The following is a 20,087-nucleotide window of genomic DNA, read 5'->3' as shown; positions in this document are numbered from 1 at the left end:
TGTACCCGTGATGCATCTCAGGCAGGAAGGGTAAACGAGAGTAGATTTGTGGCAAGGAGTCATATAGATGTGTTGTTTTTATTCCTTGACATGAACATTTGCATGATCAGAGACACATCACCTGCTTTATTTCTTTCAATTTAGCCAGCAGTACCTGGGTCGACTTCAGGGAGACGAGTTCCTGTGACACGATTCAGTCAAAAAAACTCTTGACTTTTGAACGAGTACTTGACATTTCATCACTTTATTAGTTGGTCTTTCAAAGGAATGATTAATGATGGCTAATATCAATATCAAGTATTTGCATGTATTCATTTCAAAACATGGCAGAATGATACGTAGAGTGGAGAGTCCAACTGAATTGTCAGTCCCTTAGACCTCCATACATTTCATTTTTTTTCCATTGATAAGAGTATATTTATAACATTGGAGAGGTTAATACTGTATGGCTATTGTAAATATGCATATAATTGTAGCAAATTGGTCCAAATTCTTACTTGGAAGCAACTTTATGAATGATTGAATTATTTAGTGATGGAGATGTTAAATAGTAGTAATTAGGAACACACCTGGGGAAATAAGTATTTGATTTGATTGACTTATTTGATTAATTACTCATCACGGTACATGTCCAGAATGTAAATCCGTGGGGTGATGGATGGATGGATAGATAGATAGATAGATAGAGGGAGGGGCGTGAAGAAGAGGCGAGACGCTAGGGGAAGTTGGTGGAGAAGAGGCTGAGCGGCTGGTTCTCATTTGTGGGTAGAGGAGAACGATAACCCTCAAAGTTTCGCGGGATGCTGCCACTGGTTGAACCTGAACTGTTGCTGAGGGTCTCGATGCTTCCCTCCCTCTGAAGCTCTGTGGGGGGGGGGAGAATGAATCATGACTTGAGGGACACACCTGCTTTCATGCCAAACACTTTCAATAATATACCTTCTTAAGTCATCATCATATGAAGTCTTTGTGTCTACCAATTATGGAAATAAACGAAGACGAAATCAAGTTGCCCTCAAGACTAGAGTTGTCTTTTTCTTTGTCCTGTGAAGTCGGGGCTACTCCTTCCTATGACTACATGAATGATTCATTTCAGTCGTCGTGGATGGAATGTGTGGAGCCTTCGGGGAGGGACAAAAGCCCAGAGGAAACACAAAATCACTGACATGCTTCTGAACTCCACAAAGTAAACCACAGCCATTTAGTCCTAATACTCAGCAGCTTGTTTAAGGAGCAACTGAAACAGAAGTTTAAGTAGGGGGGGAATTAGACCCAAGTCCACAACCCAGTCAGTCGCCGCTCTTTAGGATTCTGGAGGGACGGAATCTTCCTTTGTTGACTGATTTCCCTGATTTCACTAACAACTCCAACTCCAGGAAAAGTTATCATACTTTGTTGGAAAAGTCTGATGCTGACTGGTGAGCTTGGCTATATAATCCATTTTGACGCAAAGCTTATTAAATCCTACCCCTCCATCTGGTACTTTTACAATCAGTAACTGTTACATTTGTTCACTTCCTGCTTTCTTAATATAGTTTAAGTTTTTTTTTTTTAATTTTTGTCACGTACCGAAGTAGGAGGTGATATGAGCATCCAATGACATAATGGGTACCATAGTAAGTGTCAATATAGTGATATGTATAGCACATCATGACTGGTTCAAGACTCTTCATCCTTGTATTTAGCAAACATCAACTGCTTGTATTGTTTCTTGAATTGGCTCATCGTTGTGCATTGTTTGAGGGTCTTACTCAATCCATTCCATAGTTTGATTCCACATACTGAAATGCTATGGCTTTTTAACGTAGTCCTAGCATAGAAGTGTTTCAAATGTAGTTCTTCCCTGAGATCATATTTCTCCTCTCTTGTAGAGAAGTATTGGATGACATTTTTAGCTAATTGGTTGTTTTTAGCCTTATGCATTATTTTAGCTGTTTGAAGATGAACTATATCAGCAAGTTGAAGTATTTGTGATTTTAGAAATAAGGAGTTAGTATGTTCTCTGTAGGCGGCATTATGAATTATCCTTACTGACCTTTTTTGCAGTACATTTAGCGAGTGAAGATTGCTTTTATAGTTATTAGCCCATATTTCCACACAATAAGTAAGATATGGTAGTGATTTCTGATTGAGAACAAATTTTGCTTTGTTCATCGTTGTGCAATCTATCAAAATAGATTTCATGCATTTGACTTGCCGCTATGGAAAAAGACTGACTTTTCCTCTCTATGGAAGGACGGCAGTGACAAGCACATTCCAGCTCATGCATGTGCCGGCCCCTTCAGGATAAGGAGAGTACTGCGTTGCCTCCGCGTGTGAGTATTTTATTGTGTTATTAGCACAACAGAAAGTGACGTACCAAGTCCTGGTGTATATATTCCCGGCCACATCCAAACACAAACCGGCAGCTGCCATGATCCAACTCTGTGCAGCCACTGTGTTCCAATACTTTTGGGTTTGAGTCGGACCTTCCGGAACGGATTAACGGTGCTATTCAAGCTTCCACTCTACTCTCAGCAGCTGTCTTGTTGACACTTGACTTCATTCTCTCACTCCTCCACAAACCTGTACACCCTGAACTGTTTGTGCGTCTCCATGAGTGGCATCCAGAAACTCATGAAAAATAGTCTTCAGGACACACACACACACACACACGCAATACAGCAAGTACACGGAGTCGTGATACTAACATGTGAAGACACATATAAACACAACTTCATTCTGCATCCAGACAACACACACACACACACACACACACACACACACACACACATTTTGGCACACTTTTCAAATTTCCCTGCGGGCGAGAGAGGCAGAGTGGCAGAATGGAGTCTTGGATAAATGATACAATGATACCCAGGCTTGACTTGTCTGTGGACTTGAGAGAAGAAAGGAGAGGGGGGCAGGGGGGGGCGGGGTAAGTGCTAGCAGCTCCCGATTCAAGTGAACACAAGAGTTCTTCATTGTCTCACACTGTCGCTGCACATTATAGTCAAAGTCTTCTTGCCCACTGGAGACGGACAAAAAGAGAGAGAGGTGTGGGCTTGTGTTGAGACGTAATGACCACACTGCTTTCACACTCCGCTCGACTCCCTCCACCGTCCTGCACTGCACCCTCCACCCTCCACCCAGGGTGTCCTAGCTAACCTTTTGGAGAGAAAACTCGGGAATGATATGCTAAGAAGTTATATATATTTAAGAAAAAACCTCTACTTTGTTATGTAGGGGAAAGAACACAATATCAACTTCACTCTTTGCTCCTTTTTCACCACTTTTCCAAATATTTAATGTTCTTTGTAACTTTTCTTATTGTAATATTTTGTTTTATTAATTATATAGTAATAACAATAATATAATAATAATTATTATTTTGTTTATTATATTATATTATATTATTACCATAATATTATACATTTTCCCCACCCAAATTTGACCATAAATTGTTTTGGTTATTTCCCACAATATGATGGATTTACTTAAAACAATAATGTATTTTTTCTTTCACATTTCAACTCATTATTTTTCATAATTATTTCCCTATAATATTCTTATTTATAATTCAGAACTTTTTGTTTCTCACAATAGGGCCCCACTTTACATTAAGGTGCACAAAATATAGTAGTTACTGAGGAACTAATGAAGAACTAATGATGAAGTAACGAGTAGAGTAGTTACTGAGGAACAAAGGAACATGAATTTAGAGTAGTTACTGAGGAACAAATGAGGAACTAATGATGAAGTGATGAGTGGAGTAGTTACCCACGAATAAAGGACCATGGATTTAGAGTAGTTACTGAGGAACAACGGACCATGAATTTAGAGTAGTTACTGAGGAACTAACAAGACGATAATGGCTAAGGTGCATATGTTTAGAGTAGTTACTGAGGAACTAATGAAGAACTAATGATGAAGTCATGAGTAGAGTAGTTACTGAGGAACTAATGAAGAACTAATGATGAAGTAATGAGTAGAGTAGTTACTGAGGAACTAATGAACTAATGAAGAAATAATGAGTAGAGTAGTTATAGAGGAACTAATTAATAATAATAATAATGATAATTAATAATAATCATTAATTAATAATTAATATTAATATTAATAATTATTAATAATGATGATGTAATGAGTAGAGTAATTACTGAGGAACAAGGGAACATGCATTTAGAGGAGTTCATGAGAAACTAACAAGGAGCTAATGGCTAAGGCACATATATTTAGAGTAGTTACTGAGGAACTAATGAGAAGTAATGAGGAACTAATGAACAGAGTAGTTACTGAGGAAAAAAACAACATTTGGAGTAGTTACCGATGAACTACTAAGAACTAATGAGGAACTAATGACTAGGCACATACATTTAGAGTAGTTACTGAGAAACTAACAAGGGGCTAATGGCTAAGGCACATATGTTTAGAGTAGTTACTGAGGAACTAATGAGAAGTAATGAGGAACTAATGAACAGAGTAGTTACTGAGGAAAAAATAACACATTTGGAGTAGTTATTGAGGAACTACTAAGAACTAACGAGCAACTAATGACTAGGCACAAAAATTTAGAGTAGTTACTGAAAAAGAAATGAGTAGTAACTAATGAGTAGCGGTTAGGGTATTGTTGGTTAATTCCTCAGTAACTACTCTAATTTTGTGTACTTTATTGTAAAGTTATTCATAATTAGATTTCAGGACCATAATATTTTGCTTTTTCCCCATAACATTCATTCATTCATTTTCTACCGCTTTTCCTCACAAGGGTCGCGGGGGCTGCTGGAGCCTATCCCAGCTGTCTTCGGGCAAGAGGCGGGGTACACCCTGGACTGGTCGCCAGCCAATCACAGGGCACATATAGACAAACAACCATTCACACTCACATTCATACCTATGGACAATTTGGAGTGGCCAATTAACCTAGCATGTTTTTGGAATGTGGGAGGAAACCGGAGTACCCGGAGCAAACCCACGCATGCACGGGGAGAACATGCAAACTCCACACGGAGATGGCCGAGGGTGGAATTGAACTCAGGTCTTCTAGTGTGCTAACCACTCATCCGCCGTGCAGCCAGATATATAATAACACCCCTATAATTACCTTCACACTCCTATTATTGTTTGTTTACATCACTTTGCACAGGCTATGGGACTGTCACTACAGGGACCGATAGCATGACAAGCTAACTAGTTAGGCTCTACAATTTACTTAAGTGTCTCAAATGGAGTAGGGAAGTAGGACATAGAAGCCAAGGTCTTACCACTTCCACACAGAATGAGAGGAGAACCTTTTTTTCACTCAATCTCAGCCACGGCATGTTGACTGGCCTCTGCTGGAACTTTTAGAAAAAATTTTAAAGCTCCGGCATCAGCGTATTTGTGTGGATGTGGACGGGCTTTTGGTTTGTTGCTGACAGATGACGTAACAATGATGTGCCGTTATTTAGAGGGGCAGATGTGAGTTTTTGAAAATATCCGTATTTGTGTATGTATGTGGCCTTAAAGACAATACTGCAATATTGTGTGCATGGAAACTTGCTGGGTGTCCTGGCTTCTTTTTCTCGGCTGTGTGAGTGTGTCACGGCAGTGTTGAAAGGCTTTCAGGGAGTGCACTCATTTGCTCCCTCTCTCACTTCCTTCTCTCTTTGGTTCAAGCAAAGGGACAACATCGCCCTCTGGGTATGTCACAAAATGATGAACTAATAGTTTTGAGTTAGTCAAGTGCTCCAGTGGTGTGTGTGTGTGTGTGTGTGTGTGTGTGTGTGGCCTGTAGCCTTCAGCTGACAATCGAGATGATAAGTATGATTATTACCGTGCATGTACAAATGATAAGTATGATTATTACTGTGCATGTACAAATGATAAGTATTATTATTACCGTGCATGTACAAGATACTACAGAGCTAAAAAATGGTCATCATTAGGGGTGTCACAAGATCTCGTCAGATTAAAACATGTCAAGATTTCTGTTTCCCTAGTCTCCCGCCTCCAAAGAGGCAAAAAGAGAGCTCACTCTGTGCATTGGTTTCACGTTTGTTCCATAGAACAACGGCATGAATGGAGTGAGCCCTTTTGTTAGGCATGCAGTCTCACTGTGGGTGGAGGCAAGGCCGCTAGCATACACACAGAGTGCAGAAAAGTGTAGTGTATTAGAAATTATATTAGTAGATTGCAATATACTGTCATATATTTTTTTAATTGTACTTTTCAAAGTAATGTTCAAATCTCATCTCATCTTGTAGACCCAATCCCGTGTATTGTCTCGTCTAGTGAGTTTCTCATGGCCCCCCGAGTCATCATGATACTTGATATGATACATATGATATGATACAGTAGCAGAGGAGGTATAATTATGGTATAATTATTCAACTTATTTATGCATTTCATCATTCAGTCTGCATTTTTACTTTATTTTGTTTTCCAAAAAGAAATACACTAATGAAATGGTGCCCCCCCACTGATGAAATACCGTTCCACTTATTCTTATATGGTTGATTGGTTGTTTCCCGGGCGGCACGGCGGTCGAGTGGTTAGCGCGCAGACCTCACAGCTAGGAGACCAGGGTTCAATTCCACCCTCGGCCATCTCTGTGTGGAGTTTGCATGTTCTCCCCGTGCATGCGTGGGTTTTCTCCGGGTACTCCGGTTTCCTCCCACATTCCAAAAACATGCTAGGTTAATTGGCGACTCCAAATTGTCCATAGGTATGAATGTGAGTGTGAATGGTTGTTTGTCTATATGTGCCCTGTGATTGGCTGGCCACCAGTCCAGGGTGTACCCCGCCTCTCGCCCGAAGACAGCTGGGATAGGCTCCAGTGTCCCCGCGACCCTCGTGAGGAAAAGCGGTAGAAAATGAATGAATGAATGAATGGTTGTTTCCCAACCTGCTAGTTGCTGGTTCGGTCCTCCATCCCGCTATAATCAGCATTTTTAGGTTCCAACATCTTTTTTAGTCTACTAAAATCAAATAGACAACTGAAATGGTGCTCCCTACTATTGTAAAATTATTTTGCATCAGGTGGTTCGCAGTTGCTGGTTCATTCCAACTAGGGGGGTCACGAGACGAGACACAAATCTTATCTCGTCTCAGACGAGATAAGATTTGAATGTTACTTTTAAGAAAGGTACAATAAAAAAAAAAATCAAAAACACAGTATATGACAATATTTCAATGTATTTAATTTCTACTACATCACACTCTTCTGCATGAGACTGTATGAGTGACAAAAGGGCTCACTCCGTTTATGCCGTTGTTCTATGAAACAAACGTACTTCCAACCAATGCACATCACTGTCTTAAGTAAGTTTGATCAAGTGTATTACTACAGCTGTTTGAAATACTAAACCATCCACTATGACCAACGGGTTTCAAATATATGGAATACTGCGTGATGAATAGCATCATAAATACGTAGCTCTAGCTAATTGGCTAAACAGCCTGACAGCAGACTGACAATGTGTGTAATAAGGAATTTCAATTTCCGATGCCAAAGAAGAAGACTTCAGTGGTTTTAGTTCCCAGGAGGAGGAAGACGGCGATAATGATTTTTCTTGTAGGCTACCTCATATTAGCCTGATTATTATCAGTCTGATAATTATCGTGCACCCGTAGAAAAAAGCGTGTCATCATCTTTAAAAACGGTTGTGTACAACAATCATGACTCTCATGGCTTTGTCCGGGTTCAAACCCCATCCGGGCCGTCAGAGAGTCCACAAATAGCTTGGAGTTATTCCACCGGAACTCATGTCAATGTGTAAAAGCCGATGTCATGTTGAAGCTGGCACTAGCCGGTCATCTGCCGTCTCCACGGCATTGATACAATTGTTGGGTAGACACTAATGAGCACAATCTTATTAGCGACATTATAACATTGGAGTCAAATCTAATTTCTGCTTGGGCGTATTTTAGTCGTCGGTATCCGTCACGCTCATCATCCTCCCTGTCCACTTCTCCTTCCTCCATCCATCATCTCTCTATGTGAGTGTCACCTGCCTGAGCTGGCGACACTGCGTCTCGGTCTGAGCGTGAGAGCCCATTACCGTGACTAGCGCCTTTGTTTCCCCGACTAAAAAAGTGTGTGTGTGCTGAAGAAACATGTCACACACAAAGGCAGTGATTTGTATTTGTTACGTCCAGCCTTGATATGCTGTGAGTGGAGAGTGTGTGGAAGTGGTTTTTATGCAAGGTGTTTTTGCTGGTCCCTTGTTTGACAGTCAATCCGTTGTTTTCCAACGCTCATATGATTCAGTTTTTGACATAAACTTTTGCCAAAATTTGACTTGTATGATACGGGTGTCCAAAGTACTGCCTGGGGGCCATTGGCGAGGCTTGTGGCTGGGTTTTTTTTTATTGGCGCGTGACACACTCTAAAATTCATTCATTTTCTACCGCTTTTCCTCACGAGGGTCGCGGGGGTGCCGGAGCACACTCTAAAATTATAAAATGAATATAATATAAAATATACAAAATAGCAACATCATAAATTTATAAATTAGCTGTAATTTTAAAAGAACAAAGTCAAAATATTCAGAGAAAAAATGTTGTAATCTAATGAGAAAAAGTTGTAATTTTATTAGAATTCCATTTTAATATTATGAGGACAAAATAACATCATTTTAGATGCATAAAGTTGAAATATGACATTTAAAAACTGTGTGGTAGCAACACAGTAAATAGCTACCATTTTTTTAAATTTCATTTTAATAACATGGAAATGAAATATTTCTAAAAATAGTATTATGAGAAAGAAAAAAAACAAAATAAAGTTGTACTGTTTGGAAAATTAGGTTGGGGGTAAAAGTTATAATATTATGGGAATAAAGTCAAAAGATTATGGAAAATGTACAAAGATTATTTAAGAAGAGCAAAGACTGAAGTAAACTTGTTATACTATCAGAAACAATAATATCATTTTAATGTCACAGAGTTGAAAAATTAAAGAAAAAACACGTCATTCTATTATTATAAGTTATTATATTTATAATAATATTTATATTATATATTATATTATAAGTGGGCGGCACGGCGGTCTCGTGGTTAGAGCGCAGACCTCACAGTTAGGAGACCAGGGTTCAATTCCACCCTCTGCCATCTCTGTGTGGAGTTTGCATGTTCTCCCCGTGCATGCGTGGGTTTTCTCCGGGTACTCCGGTTTCCTCCCACATTCCAAAAACATGCTAGGTTAATTGGCCACTCCAAATTGTCCATAGGTATGAATGCGAGTGTGAATGGTTGTTTGTCTATATGTGCCCTGTGATTGGCTGGCGACCAGTCCAGGGTGTACCCCGCCTCTCGCCCGAAGACAGCTGGGATAGGCTCCAGCACCCCCCGCGACCCTCGTGAGGAAAAAGCGGTAGAAAATGAATGAATGAATGAATGAATTATATTATAAGTTATAATATCATGAGAAAAAACACAATAAATGAGTAATTTTTGGAAAAATTGATTGGGGAAAATGTTACTACATGATGAAACTGACTACATAAATAGTATGAGGAAAAATAATGTCATTTTTGATTCATTGGATTTCCATGTGTGGAGAACTTGTCTTGGTTAGAGTCCGTTTTGGTTTTAGTAATTTATTTTTAGAATGTTAATTTCATTTAAACGAAAAACAAATGTTTTTAACACAAATGCAGAAGAGTTTTCCATTTTACCCAAAATGAACCAAACATTGCCCTTAAAAGCGACATCCAGTACATACATACCGAAGGGTTCCAGTATTTTTATTACTAGATATTATCTTCCACGAGTCAAGGCCTTGGGATAACGTCTGCTGGCGGCGTCATGGCCAAATCGTGATGGAATATAATCAGTCATTATTTTTGCTACATTTATGTGTCGGGGGAGGGGCTCGGTACAAATGCAATTAAAGGGGTGCAAGAAAACGTGTCTGCGAGCATCCAACATGTAATCTAATGGAAAGAGAAGGAGAGCGGGAAGAGGTTGTGGCTGGCTGGGGGTAAAATGAATGATGGGGACAAACCTAGAAACGAGGTTAAGTCTTAACAGAGAGAGAATGGAGGACTAGATATGCTTGCCGTTGGGTGCGGGGGTGTGGGCTTGATTGTCGATGCTAAATCCATTAGGTCCTTGTGACCCACCCTCCCACCGCACAAAACACACACACACACACACACACACACACACACACACACACACACACACACACACACACATCAAAGGAAGTCTTGTTCACTTAGGGAAGGGGCGACACTGAAAGAGAGAGCACTTCCTAAACGAGTTAACCATTTGGACTATCAGGCCTACTGTGTGTCTCCGGTATGCACACACGAGTACGCAGGCTTCAAAGTGGAGGAGCGTGAGTGAAGATATGCCAGGACCTCAAACAAACATTCCCTCCGCGTGTACTTCTGATGGTAACCCAATCAAACAACCTGCATGATACCTTCATGAGGATCTTTGGCAATGGAACTATACAGTGAAGATACCGTTACATCTCACCATGGACTGAGGGCACGGCAACAAGTGTGAGGCACTGAAAAAATAACGTTTATCTGCTCTTGTGTGCTTTGTACTGTAGAGCAGGGGTGCTCACACTTTTTCAGCATGCGAGCTACTTTTAAAATGACCGAGTCAAAATGATCTACCCACTACAAAAATGCAAAACATCTATTTATTTTCAAATGTATTGAGGATTATTTGTACGTACAATGTATGTTGATGTACCTTACATAACCAAATGAGCCAATATTGCAAAACACACATAATTAACTATTAACATTTTTTGTAATTACCTGAGTTTACTTTGATGACTTGCACTGAATTGAACCAGCCAGGGATGCATAGTCCGGACAGTAGCTGCTGATAGCCAGCCTCAAGCACACTTCCAAATGTTTATCAGTCATGGATAATATCCGTATCATAATATCCGTATAATATTCCATATCCGTATGGAAGTGATATGTTTTTTGCCTTTTTACTTGGTCCAGTTTTTGCCTTTTTACTTGGTCCAGCTCCTTCACTCATTTTAGTGACCATAAACTTTAGCGAGGGCTTAAAATCTCGCAATTCGCCGACTAGCTTAGCACTTTGCATCGTTGTTTACGCATGAGCGGTGACCTAAAGGTCAAAATTCAGTTGTCATCTGACTGGTTGTCCTGTATGTCAATCAAGTAACGGGGATGGATGATAGGCTGACATCGTAAGTTCTGCTGCACTTAGAGACGTTGTTTGATTTGATTGGTCACCCGAAGGGCAACATTCAGTTGTCATCTGAATGGCTGCCCTGTATATCAATCAAGTGACGGCATTGATGCTAGGATGATATTTTTTTAATATCACGCCGCGATCGACCAGCGATCGATCAGTACCACCTCCGCGATCGACCGGTAGATCGCGATCGACTTAATGAGCACCCCTGCTGTAGAGTTTGCAGAGCACGTGTTTACTGACCTGTAGCAGAGCCTTCGATATCTCGAGCAGGGAACTCAGACATGGCCTCCGCCAGTCGCTCTCTTAAGCCTTCATCAGTGGCATCGGCAAAAGCGATGTTGTGCCGGGGAACTCCGAAGCTCTCAGGCCAGCTCCCGCAGACCTCCAAGAGGGTTACGCCGCACCCATCGAAAGTCTCTGGAAACACCACACGACATTGTGTTGGACTCGATGAGTGTTTTAGTAGTAGAACCTTGCTGGAAATCGCCGTTCAATCGCCGGTCAACGTACTCAATCATCAGAGGACCAAAAGACTCCACTGTAACGTAACCGTACGTGATACGTTGGTCACAGGGTTAGTGTCATGAATCCATGTACTCTAACCAAATCCACTCCGCTTCCCGTTTCCATGCTAACATGCTTACAACATGCTAGGTTACACGCATGTTAACAAAATGTACACAAACCCAGGAAACATTGTTGTGTAAATTTTTTACCTAAACCAAAAAAAAAAAAAACCATGCTAACCAGGGCGTATGCTAACCGAGGTTCCACTGTATATGGCATCTATTAAGTTATTAGGACAGGAGTTGCAGTGTATACTGTTTGTCAAACTTAAATACAGCAGGAGTAAAAGAAAAAAGTAATTATTATATTAGAAATATATATACAATATATTTATAACATTATATTATGAACCAAACATTTACAAAAACAAAGTTGAAATAGTTAGAAAATTAACTAATTGCTAATTAACTAGCAGAAATGAAAAAAAAAAACAGCTGTAATGTGACAAAAATGAGGTCCAAATATTAATAGAAAAGTTATATTCTAATGAAAAAAAGCCACGATTTTATGAGAATAAACTTCATATTATAAAGCAAAAGTTATGTCGTTTTAGTCACATAGAGTTCAAACATGACTATTTTTGATGAGTATTTTTTGTAAAATAATGCTGGGGAAAAAGTTATAATATGATGGGAATCATTTCCAAACATTCTGGAAAGTTGTGCAAAGACTATTTAAAAAGAAAGTTGAAATATTTTGATATAAAATTTTTTAAAAAAGAGTGAAGTTGATATTAACAATATGCTTTTCCATTCATATGACAAATTCAGTTTTTCTTGAAATACTGTATATATAACTTGTTAGCTTATCTACATGTGTTTTTGAGAACATATCAAAGTGTTAAAGTTGCATCCTTTCATTTTCCACCATGTAGCCCTCGCTGGATGCAGTTTGCACCCCCCCCCCCACCCCCCCACCCGGTTTACAGTACACAATAGCACTTGTTGGAGACACACTGTATTGAAACAATGCCAGCTCGTTAGCACGACAGCAACACACACACACACAATTCCATCAGTAAGGATAAGACACTACTGTGGGACATCTAACACATACTGGATGTCAAGTTAAAGTTATAAAAAAAATAATAATATAATCATACATCAGAGCCTCACATTAGCTGGTCATAATTCTTCTTTTGTGTTTAATCAAAGCAACATAAGTGAAAGCAGATTTTTTTTTCCCAGTGGGAATATATTAGTCCAACATTTGGATGCACACGTTACACTACAATACATACACGTTGCACTTTTGTCCAACAAATCAGCTCCTTTAGGGTGGTAAAAAACTGAAGGCAACATAATCTTCATGCCTGTCAAAGTGCATTCACACAACCTGCTCGGCTCCGCACCGCCATCCTTCTCCTTTCTGTCAGCTGTAATTTTTGCAATCAGACAGATCTTGCATTTTGGAGCCAGAGAGTCTGAAACGTTGTTACTGTGTGTGTGTGTGTGTGAGAGAGAGAGAGACCACGTGAACAGCAAGCATGCAGCAAGTGGATAATTGTGGTAGTGTCCATCCAGTGTAATGAGGAACCAACAGCAGAAGGGTCTGATTTAGGAGTGCTATTATGTTAGCCATACCTTAGCACGCTAAATCACAAATGTCTTCATTTCTGCGCGTCATCACCATAGCGACCAAATCAAACATTTCTAATTTTTCTCTTACAGCAGGGGTGTACAACATTCAGCTCGATTGTTATTGTTATTGTCCCCCCAAGCAGGACTCCTTATTTCTAAATGGAATATTTTGGTAGTTAGAGCAAAAAACTGTTTAAGATCTCTTAATATGCTTTTTAACATTATTAGAGCCCTCTAGACCAGGGGTCTCAAACTCAATTTTCCTGGGGGCAACTGGAGCTAGGGTCTGGGCAAGGCTGGTTTTACCAATCAGGTTTTCCAAAAAAAACAAAACACATTTATTAAAAACAGAAAAATATACAGTGCTTTGGTTCCGATTTCCTACAATAAAAGCTCTGATAAAACATTCCACTGTTCTCAAATATCTTAATCTTAAGAAAATCAATCAATCAATAATAAATAAATATAATAATAATAATAATAATAAAATGGCAAATAATAAAAACTCAAGAAACCACATATAGTTGGCGGGTAGACAAATTGTTTTTTTCAGATTAAAATTAACAAAGCATTATTAGAGCCCTGTAGACATGACAAAACACGACTATAGTCACATTTATACTTTTTTTATTTACAACATATTGCGCAACTGCAGGGTCTTGAGACACATGCTAACTCGCAAACTAGAGAGCTAGCGACCTAAACGGTAGCCTTCAAGTTATTTCCTTTAGACTTAAATAGCCAAAAACTTACCACTTCCACACGGATAGGGAGGATAACTATTAACAGTTATTTAACCTTTAACATGAACATTAATCAAACTTTTTTCTGGGTACATGATACCATACAGCATCCATATCAAACTTGCGCGGGCCGCACTAACATTAAACTTTCATATCAAGGCGGGGGCCTCAAACTAGTGTCCTGCGGGCCACATTTGGCCCGCGGGCCGCGTGTTTGAGACCCCTGCTCTAGACAAAAAATAACACCCCTATAAAGTTGTTGGCAGTTAATTGGTCTCAGACCCTCCCCTGAATTTCAATATATTTTCATAGTCCTGCTGAAAAAAACAGCATAGCAGCGTAGTGTGCCTTTCCATTTTCGTATTCTAAAGTGAAAGGAAAAGTGAACTTTTTGAGAAATTTTGCCCATCATTGTTATGTGAGACATGAAAACAAATATCTTTCTCTTTTCTGTGCCTTGTAAAGATATAAAAACAGCTCAAAATAGGCAGCTAAGAATAAAGGGATGCACCTATTCTGCCTACAATGCCTAAATTGCTGGGTGCATCTGATGAGGAAGGAGTTGAAAACACACGCAGCGGATTGTTGTTGTTCCCCTCCATCATGTTAAAACCTTGGGGGATTAAAAGACACTCTCCACCCAGCTGTTAGCCCCCACATACTGGCCCTACTTATCCTCATCGCCAGCGCTACTTCCTTAAACATTTAATCCCACTGCATCAGTGTGTGTGTGTGTGTGTGTGTGTGTGCACATGCATGCATCACAATCACCTCTCAATAAGCTACCAGTTAAAAACCAGCATACGGGTGTGAAACTGTTCCAAACCAAATGTAATATACAATACATGGGATAAATCATATTTACAGTTAATATCAATGATCATAAAAGGCAGATGATCAGCATGTTCACACATACTACGTATATTACGTGCGGAGTTCCCCAGGGGTCAATATTGGGACCAAAACTGTTCAACTTGTACATCAATGATATCTCCAAAGTCAGGAAAGACTTAAAGCTGGTATTATTTGCGGATCATACCACTGCTTTTTGTTCTGGAGGGAGTACAGACGAAATCATTAGAAAGGTCAGCGAAGAAATGGTCACACTAAAAAGATGCTTTGATGATAATAGATTGTCCTTGAGCCTAAGTAAAACTAAAATCATGTCAAAAATGTCAAATTTTGGAATGTGGAAAATGTTTGGAATGAGATGAATGATTTAGTGTTGGAATGGTTTTAATCCGGAGCGGCACGGTGGTCGAGTGGTTCGCGCGCAGACCTCACAGCTACGAGACCAGGGTTCAATTCCACCCTCGGCCATCTCTGTGTGGAGTTTGCATGTTCTCCCCGTGCTTGCGTGGGTTTTTTTCCGGGTACTCTGGTTTCCTCCCACATTCCAAAAACATGCTAGGTTAATTGGTGACTCCAAATTGTCCATAGGTATGAATGTGAGTGTGAATGGTTGTTTGTCTATATGTGCCCTGTGATTGGCTGGCGACCAGTCCAAAGTGTACCCCGCCTCTTGCCCGATGACAGCTGGGATAGGCTCCAGCAACCCCCGCGACCCTCGTGAGGAAAAAGCGGTAGAAAATGAATGAATGAATGGTTTTAATCCAACAAATGTGTGAATTTTTGGAATGTGTCAATTAGGGGTGACACAAGATCTGAGGTAAACGTCCCGAGGGCACTTCAATACTACATAGTGTAAAATGAATGAAGCCCACATTGGTGGCCATGTGAATGCCTGTCTGGTTTGTTGTCTCAAACCTCCAAACAGGCAGGATGAGGGTGGATGCATGACAATGCCAAAGCTTTTAGAGCCTTGATCCATAGAACAACGGCATGAACGGAGTGAGACCTTTAATCGGTTAAGCAGTCCCTTTGTTTCGGTGGGTGGAGGCGGGGCCGCTAGCATACACACAGAGTGCAGAAGAGTGTAACATAGTAGAATTTGAAAATTTTTTGCGACTAGCCGTAGAAGCTCGTACGACCGATTGTGATGGACGCTTAAAGAAGTGAACATTCTGATGTTGGACTGGTTGGAATCAATTGACAAATGTGGGCGGAGTCACGAGTCAAAAAACAGGTTGTCTTCTGAAAAATTTGTACTTCAGAAAAGAGTCAACGTGCGATCGTAGCACCAAAGGACGTTAGCGTGTGGAAGACTGGTGCAGGGGTCACGATGTCCCATTTCAGGCATGTCCTTCAACATATGCAGGATGTAAAGTACATTTCTAGGGTGTCATGCCGGAGTTTCCAGGTGACCTCTGCAGTCACCATGACAAAGCCTGCTGGCTGCAAATACAATTAGGCCTTAATGCAAGGCAGCTGATTGAGCAATTTGTTTTTATTACAGGTTCTGCGTAATGACCTGTTTGAGAAAACGAGCGCTCGGACTGGAAATTCAGACGGGAAGTGTGTAAATGTGGTGGCAGTTCACGCGTGCCATGGGTAAGGATTTTAAGTTGGTTCTGATCTAGCTCGGGCGCAATCGCATGATCCACTCGCTCAATCATCTTTGGCCGTGGATGTTGCCCCCATGACGTCTCAATGAACACGTCACGGGTACACAGGATTCACGTTCAGGTTGTTATTAGGCGGGAAAGGGCGTACGGCTCCATGTATTTGTCATCAGATTTCCCACATGATACACATTAACAGTGAGGGACAGAAAGTATTTATGGTGTCTACTTGGTAAACAAATGCAGTGTAGTCCAGTCTCTAGCAGGAGTCATGGCTAGTAGTCGTTGCAAAGACACTCTTGGTTTTCCCACTGGAATATATAAACTATTAATACTACACTTCAACCAATAAGAAACCTGACTTTAAAAAGTGTTTGCCCCCTTTTTGAATTTTTTTTTTGTGTATGTTTATCACACTTCAATGTTTCAGATCATCCAACAAATGTAAATACTAGTCAATGACAACACAACTGAAAACTTAACACAGTTTTTTTAATGAAACTTTTTATTATTAAGGGAGGAAAAGAGCCAAAGCTCCATGTCGCTGAGCGAAAAAGTGATTGCCCCCAAAACTAATAAGTGGTTGGGCCACCCATGGCAGCAACAACTGCAATCAAGCGTTTGTGGTAACTTGCAATGAGTCTCTTCCAGCGCTGTGGAGGAATGTTGGCCCACTCATCTTTGCAGAATTGTTGTCATTCAGCCACATTGGAGGCTTTTCCAGCATGAAGCCTTTTTAAGGTCATGCCACAGCATCTCAATAGGATTCAGGTCAGGACTTGGACTAGGCCACTCCAAAGTCTTCGTTTGGTTTTTCTTCAGCCATTCAGAGGTGGACCTGCTGGTGTGTTTTGGGATCATTGTCCTGCTGTACAACCCAAGTTGCTTTCAGCTGGAGGTCACCAACAGATGGCAGAACATTCTCCTTCATCAGAATTCATGCTTCCATTTATCACAGCAAGCCTACCAAGTCCTTCCCCAGACCATCACACTACCACCACCATATTTTACTGTTGCTATGATGTTCTTTTTACGCAATATAATGGGACACACACCTTCCAAAAAGTTCAACTTTTGTCTGGTCAGACCACAGAGTATTTTCCCAAAGGTCTTGGGGATCATCAAGATGTTTTCTGTCAGGAACACTGACCTTAACTGACGCAAGTGAGGCCCGAACTTCCTTGGACGTTGTTGTGGGGTCTTTTGTGACCTCATGGATGAGTTGTCGCTGCACTCTTGGGGTCATTTTGGTTGGCCGGCCACTGCTGGGAAAGTTCACCAGTGGCTCTCACTGTGGTTTGCTGGAGTCCCAAAGCTTTAGAAATGACCGAAGGAGCTCAAAACCTGCATTTTGTGTTCAGTTGTCATTGAGAAATATTTCAATTTGTTTGATGATCTGAAACATTGGCGTGTGACAAACCACAGCACTTTCACACGTAATGCGAAGCAGCAGTTTGATATAAATAAGAATTTTCTGATGTATTTCTGGAGGCTAACCAGTGTCCTTTTCAGACTGTGCTCAACTTGACTTTTCCACTGCACTTAGCATCTAGTGCAGGCTTTAGTACCATTCCAGTGACACCAGTGATGCTACAGAGATAACCTTAAAAACACACTTTTAATGGATGTTCACATGCACACAACAGCGAGTGGGCTGTGAACCCATACTGACACATCCTTCACGTTGTGTGACTGGAAGAGAGTGTCGTCGAGACGGTGGTATCCTCAGGGGCACAGCCAGAGTGCTGGCTGGATGGCAGAGGAGCTTTATGGCAGGCCCAGTGTTAATGGAGATGTAAGCTCACGGGATTAGCACCTATAGGTGTGTGTGTGTGTGTGTGTGTGTGACAGACGGTGCCTTTCTTTCATTACATTAAGGCCAGCGCTTGTAAATCATTTACTGCCTTATGAAGGCTGTTAGTAATCCCCATCAATAGCAGTGTTTGCCTTCAGGCACTTTACTTGCTACCACAGACATGTACTGAATATTGTACACGCAAGTCAGCAAAATATGGACTCCAGAAGTCAACACACTGAATTCAACACACACACACACGCGGATCTACTGAAACACGTGACATTAAACTTCATGTATCTATTAGTGTGTATGCACAGTGATGGGCAAATTACTTCCAAAAAGTCATTACTTCTAGATACTAGTTACTTTGCAAAAAGGTAACTGAATAAGTAATGGAGTTACACCTTCAGAAATGTCATTAAGTAACAGGAAAAGTTAATATTATTGTTAATATTATTGTAATTATAATACTGTTAATATTATAACTTCATTCCAATATTTAGATTTTATTTTGTTAACATTATGACTTTATTGCTATAATATTTTGATTTTATTCTGATAATATTATGACTTTATTCCAATAATATTTTGATTTTATTCAGATAATATGATGAATTCATTCCAATAATATTTTCATTTTATTCTGATAATATTATTACTTTATTCCAATAATATTTTCATTTTTTTCCAATAATAAATAATACTATGACTTTATTCCAATAATATTTAGATTTTATTCCGATAATATTTTGACTTTATTCCCATAATATTAACTTTTTCTGCTACCTCATTTTCAAAAAAGCACAACTTTATTTTGTTTTGTTTCTTATATTATGGTTTCAATATTTCAACATTATGGGGCTAAAATGACATTATTTTTGCTCATAATAATTTCAAATTGTAAAATTATAACTTTTTTTTAGATTACAACTTTTTTGTCTTAATATTTTTACTTTATTCTCATATAATTATTACTTTTTAAATATTTTTTCTCCATTGTTTCTGATTGAATTATACTTTCAGACTGTGCCATGGGCAAATAAAAAAAACAGCTGTGTGTTGCAAATGGTCCCCAGACCGCACTTTGGACACCCCTGGATGGGAGGCTGAGGGCTGAGCTCATGACTTGCAATCCTCTACCAAAATGCGAAGGGGCAGTATTTTCCTGAGCGTGACCCCGGCTGAGCTCACACTGAATCCGTCACGGTTCCGCAAGATTGCAATCCCTGTTGTAGGGAGCTCTGTGCGGTGCAGATCCGGCGTCCGTACGGCACAACGGAAAGAATCCGTTTCAGGTCTAACTTTTCTTCAGACCCCGCAGATGCCGCAGACACTGGAGCACATATCACCACATCAATACAAGACAATGATTACATTATGCCTGTTGCTTCCAGGAACTTCCTGTATACAAGATGAGGTTTCTGCAGCCGGAGTGGACGCTCTCTCTCTGCAGATTCTACCAGATTCAGTGTGAGTGGCATTTTACGGCAAGCCGGACTGGATCAGGATCGGAGTCGCATCAGATTCAGTGTGAGCACAGATTCACTGATGGTGAGCAACCATCAGTTGACTAGCTATTTAGCTTCCTGTTTGGGAGGAGTGAACAATGGCGACTGAGGCCACATCCAGAGAGCTGATCTAGACATCAGTTTTTAATAACGCCCCACTTTGAAATAGTCGGTCATTAGATGAGCTGCTACTAGACCACAGCGGCGGTGCTAGTAAGGCCCAACACAGGCCCTGCTAAATGTGGATTCTTCAGTACAGAATCATCGGTTTG

At 40.3% G+C, this 20,087-nt stretch overlaps 1 protein-coding gene across 1 annotated transcript in view; it reads right to left on the bottom strand.

Moving 5' to 3' along the window:
- Positions 1-225: 225 nt before the first annotated feature.
- Positions 226-20,087, bottom strand: part of bcas3 (BCAS3 microtubule associated cell migration factor) — a 223,950-nt gene continuing 204,088 nt past the window's right edge. Inside the window, exons 23-24 of the mRNA XM_058079792.1 lie at positions 11,398-11,574; positions 226-864 (exon numbers count right to left, since the gene is read on the bottom strand). Coding sequence (XP_057935775.1) covers positions 716-864; positions 11,398-11,574 — 326 coding nt within the window. The 3' untranslated portion in view covers positions 226-715. The remainder of the gene's footprint in view (positions 865-11,397; positions 11,575-20,087) is intronic.

The sequence above is a fragment of the Doryrhamphus excisus genome, chromosome 8 (assembly GCF_030265055.1).
Source record: "Doryrhamphus excisus isolate RoL2022-K1 chromosome 8, RoL_Dexc_1.0, whole genome shotgun sequence".
NCBI classification, from domain to species: domain Eukaryota; kingdom Metazoa; phylum Chordata; class Actinopteri; order Syngnathiformes; family Syngnathidae; genus Doryrhamphus; species Doryrhamphus excisus.
The sequence above is the reverse complement of the archived record's forward strand: the minus strand, read 5'-3'. Positions and strand labels throughout refer to the sequence as shown.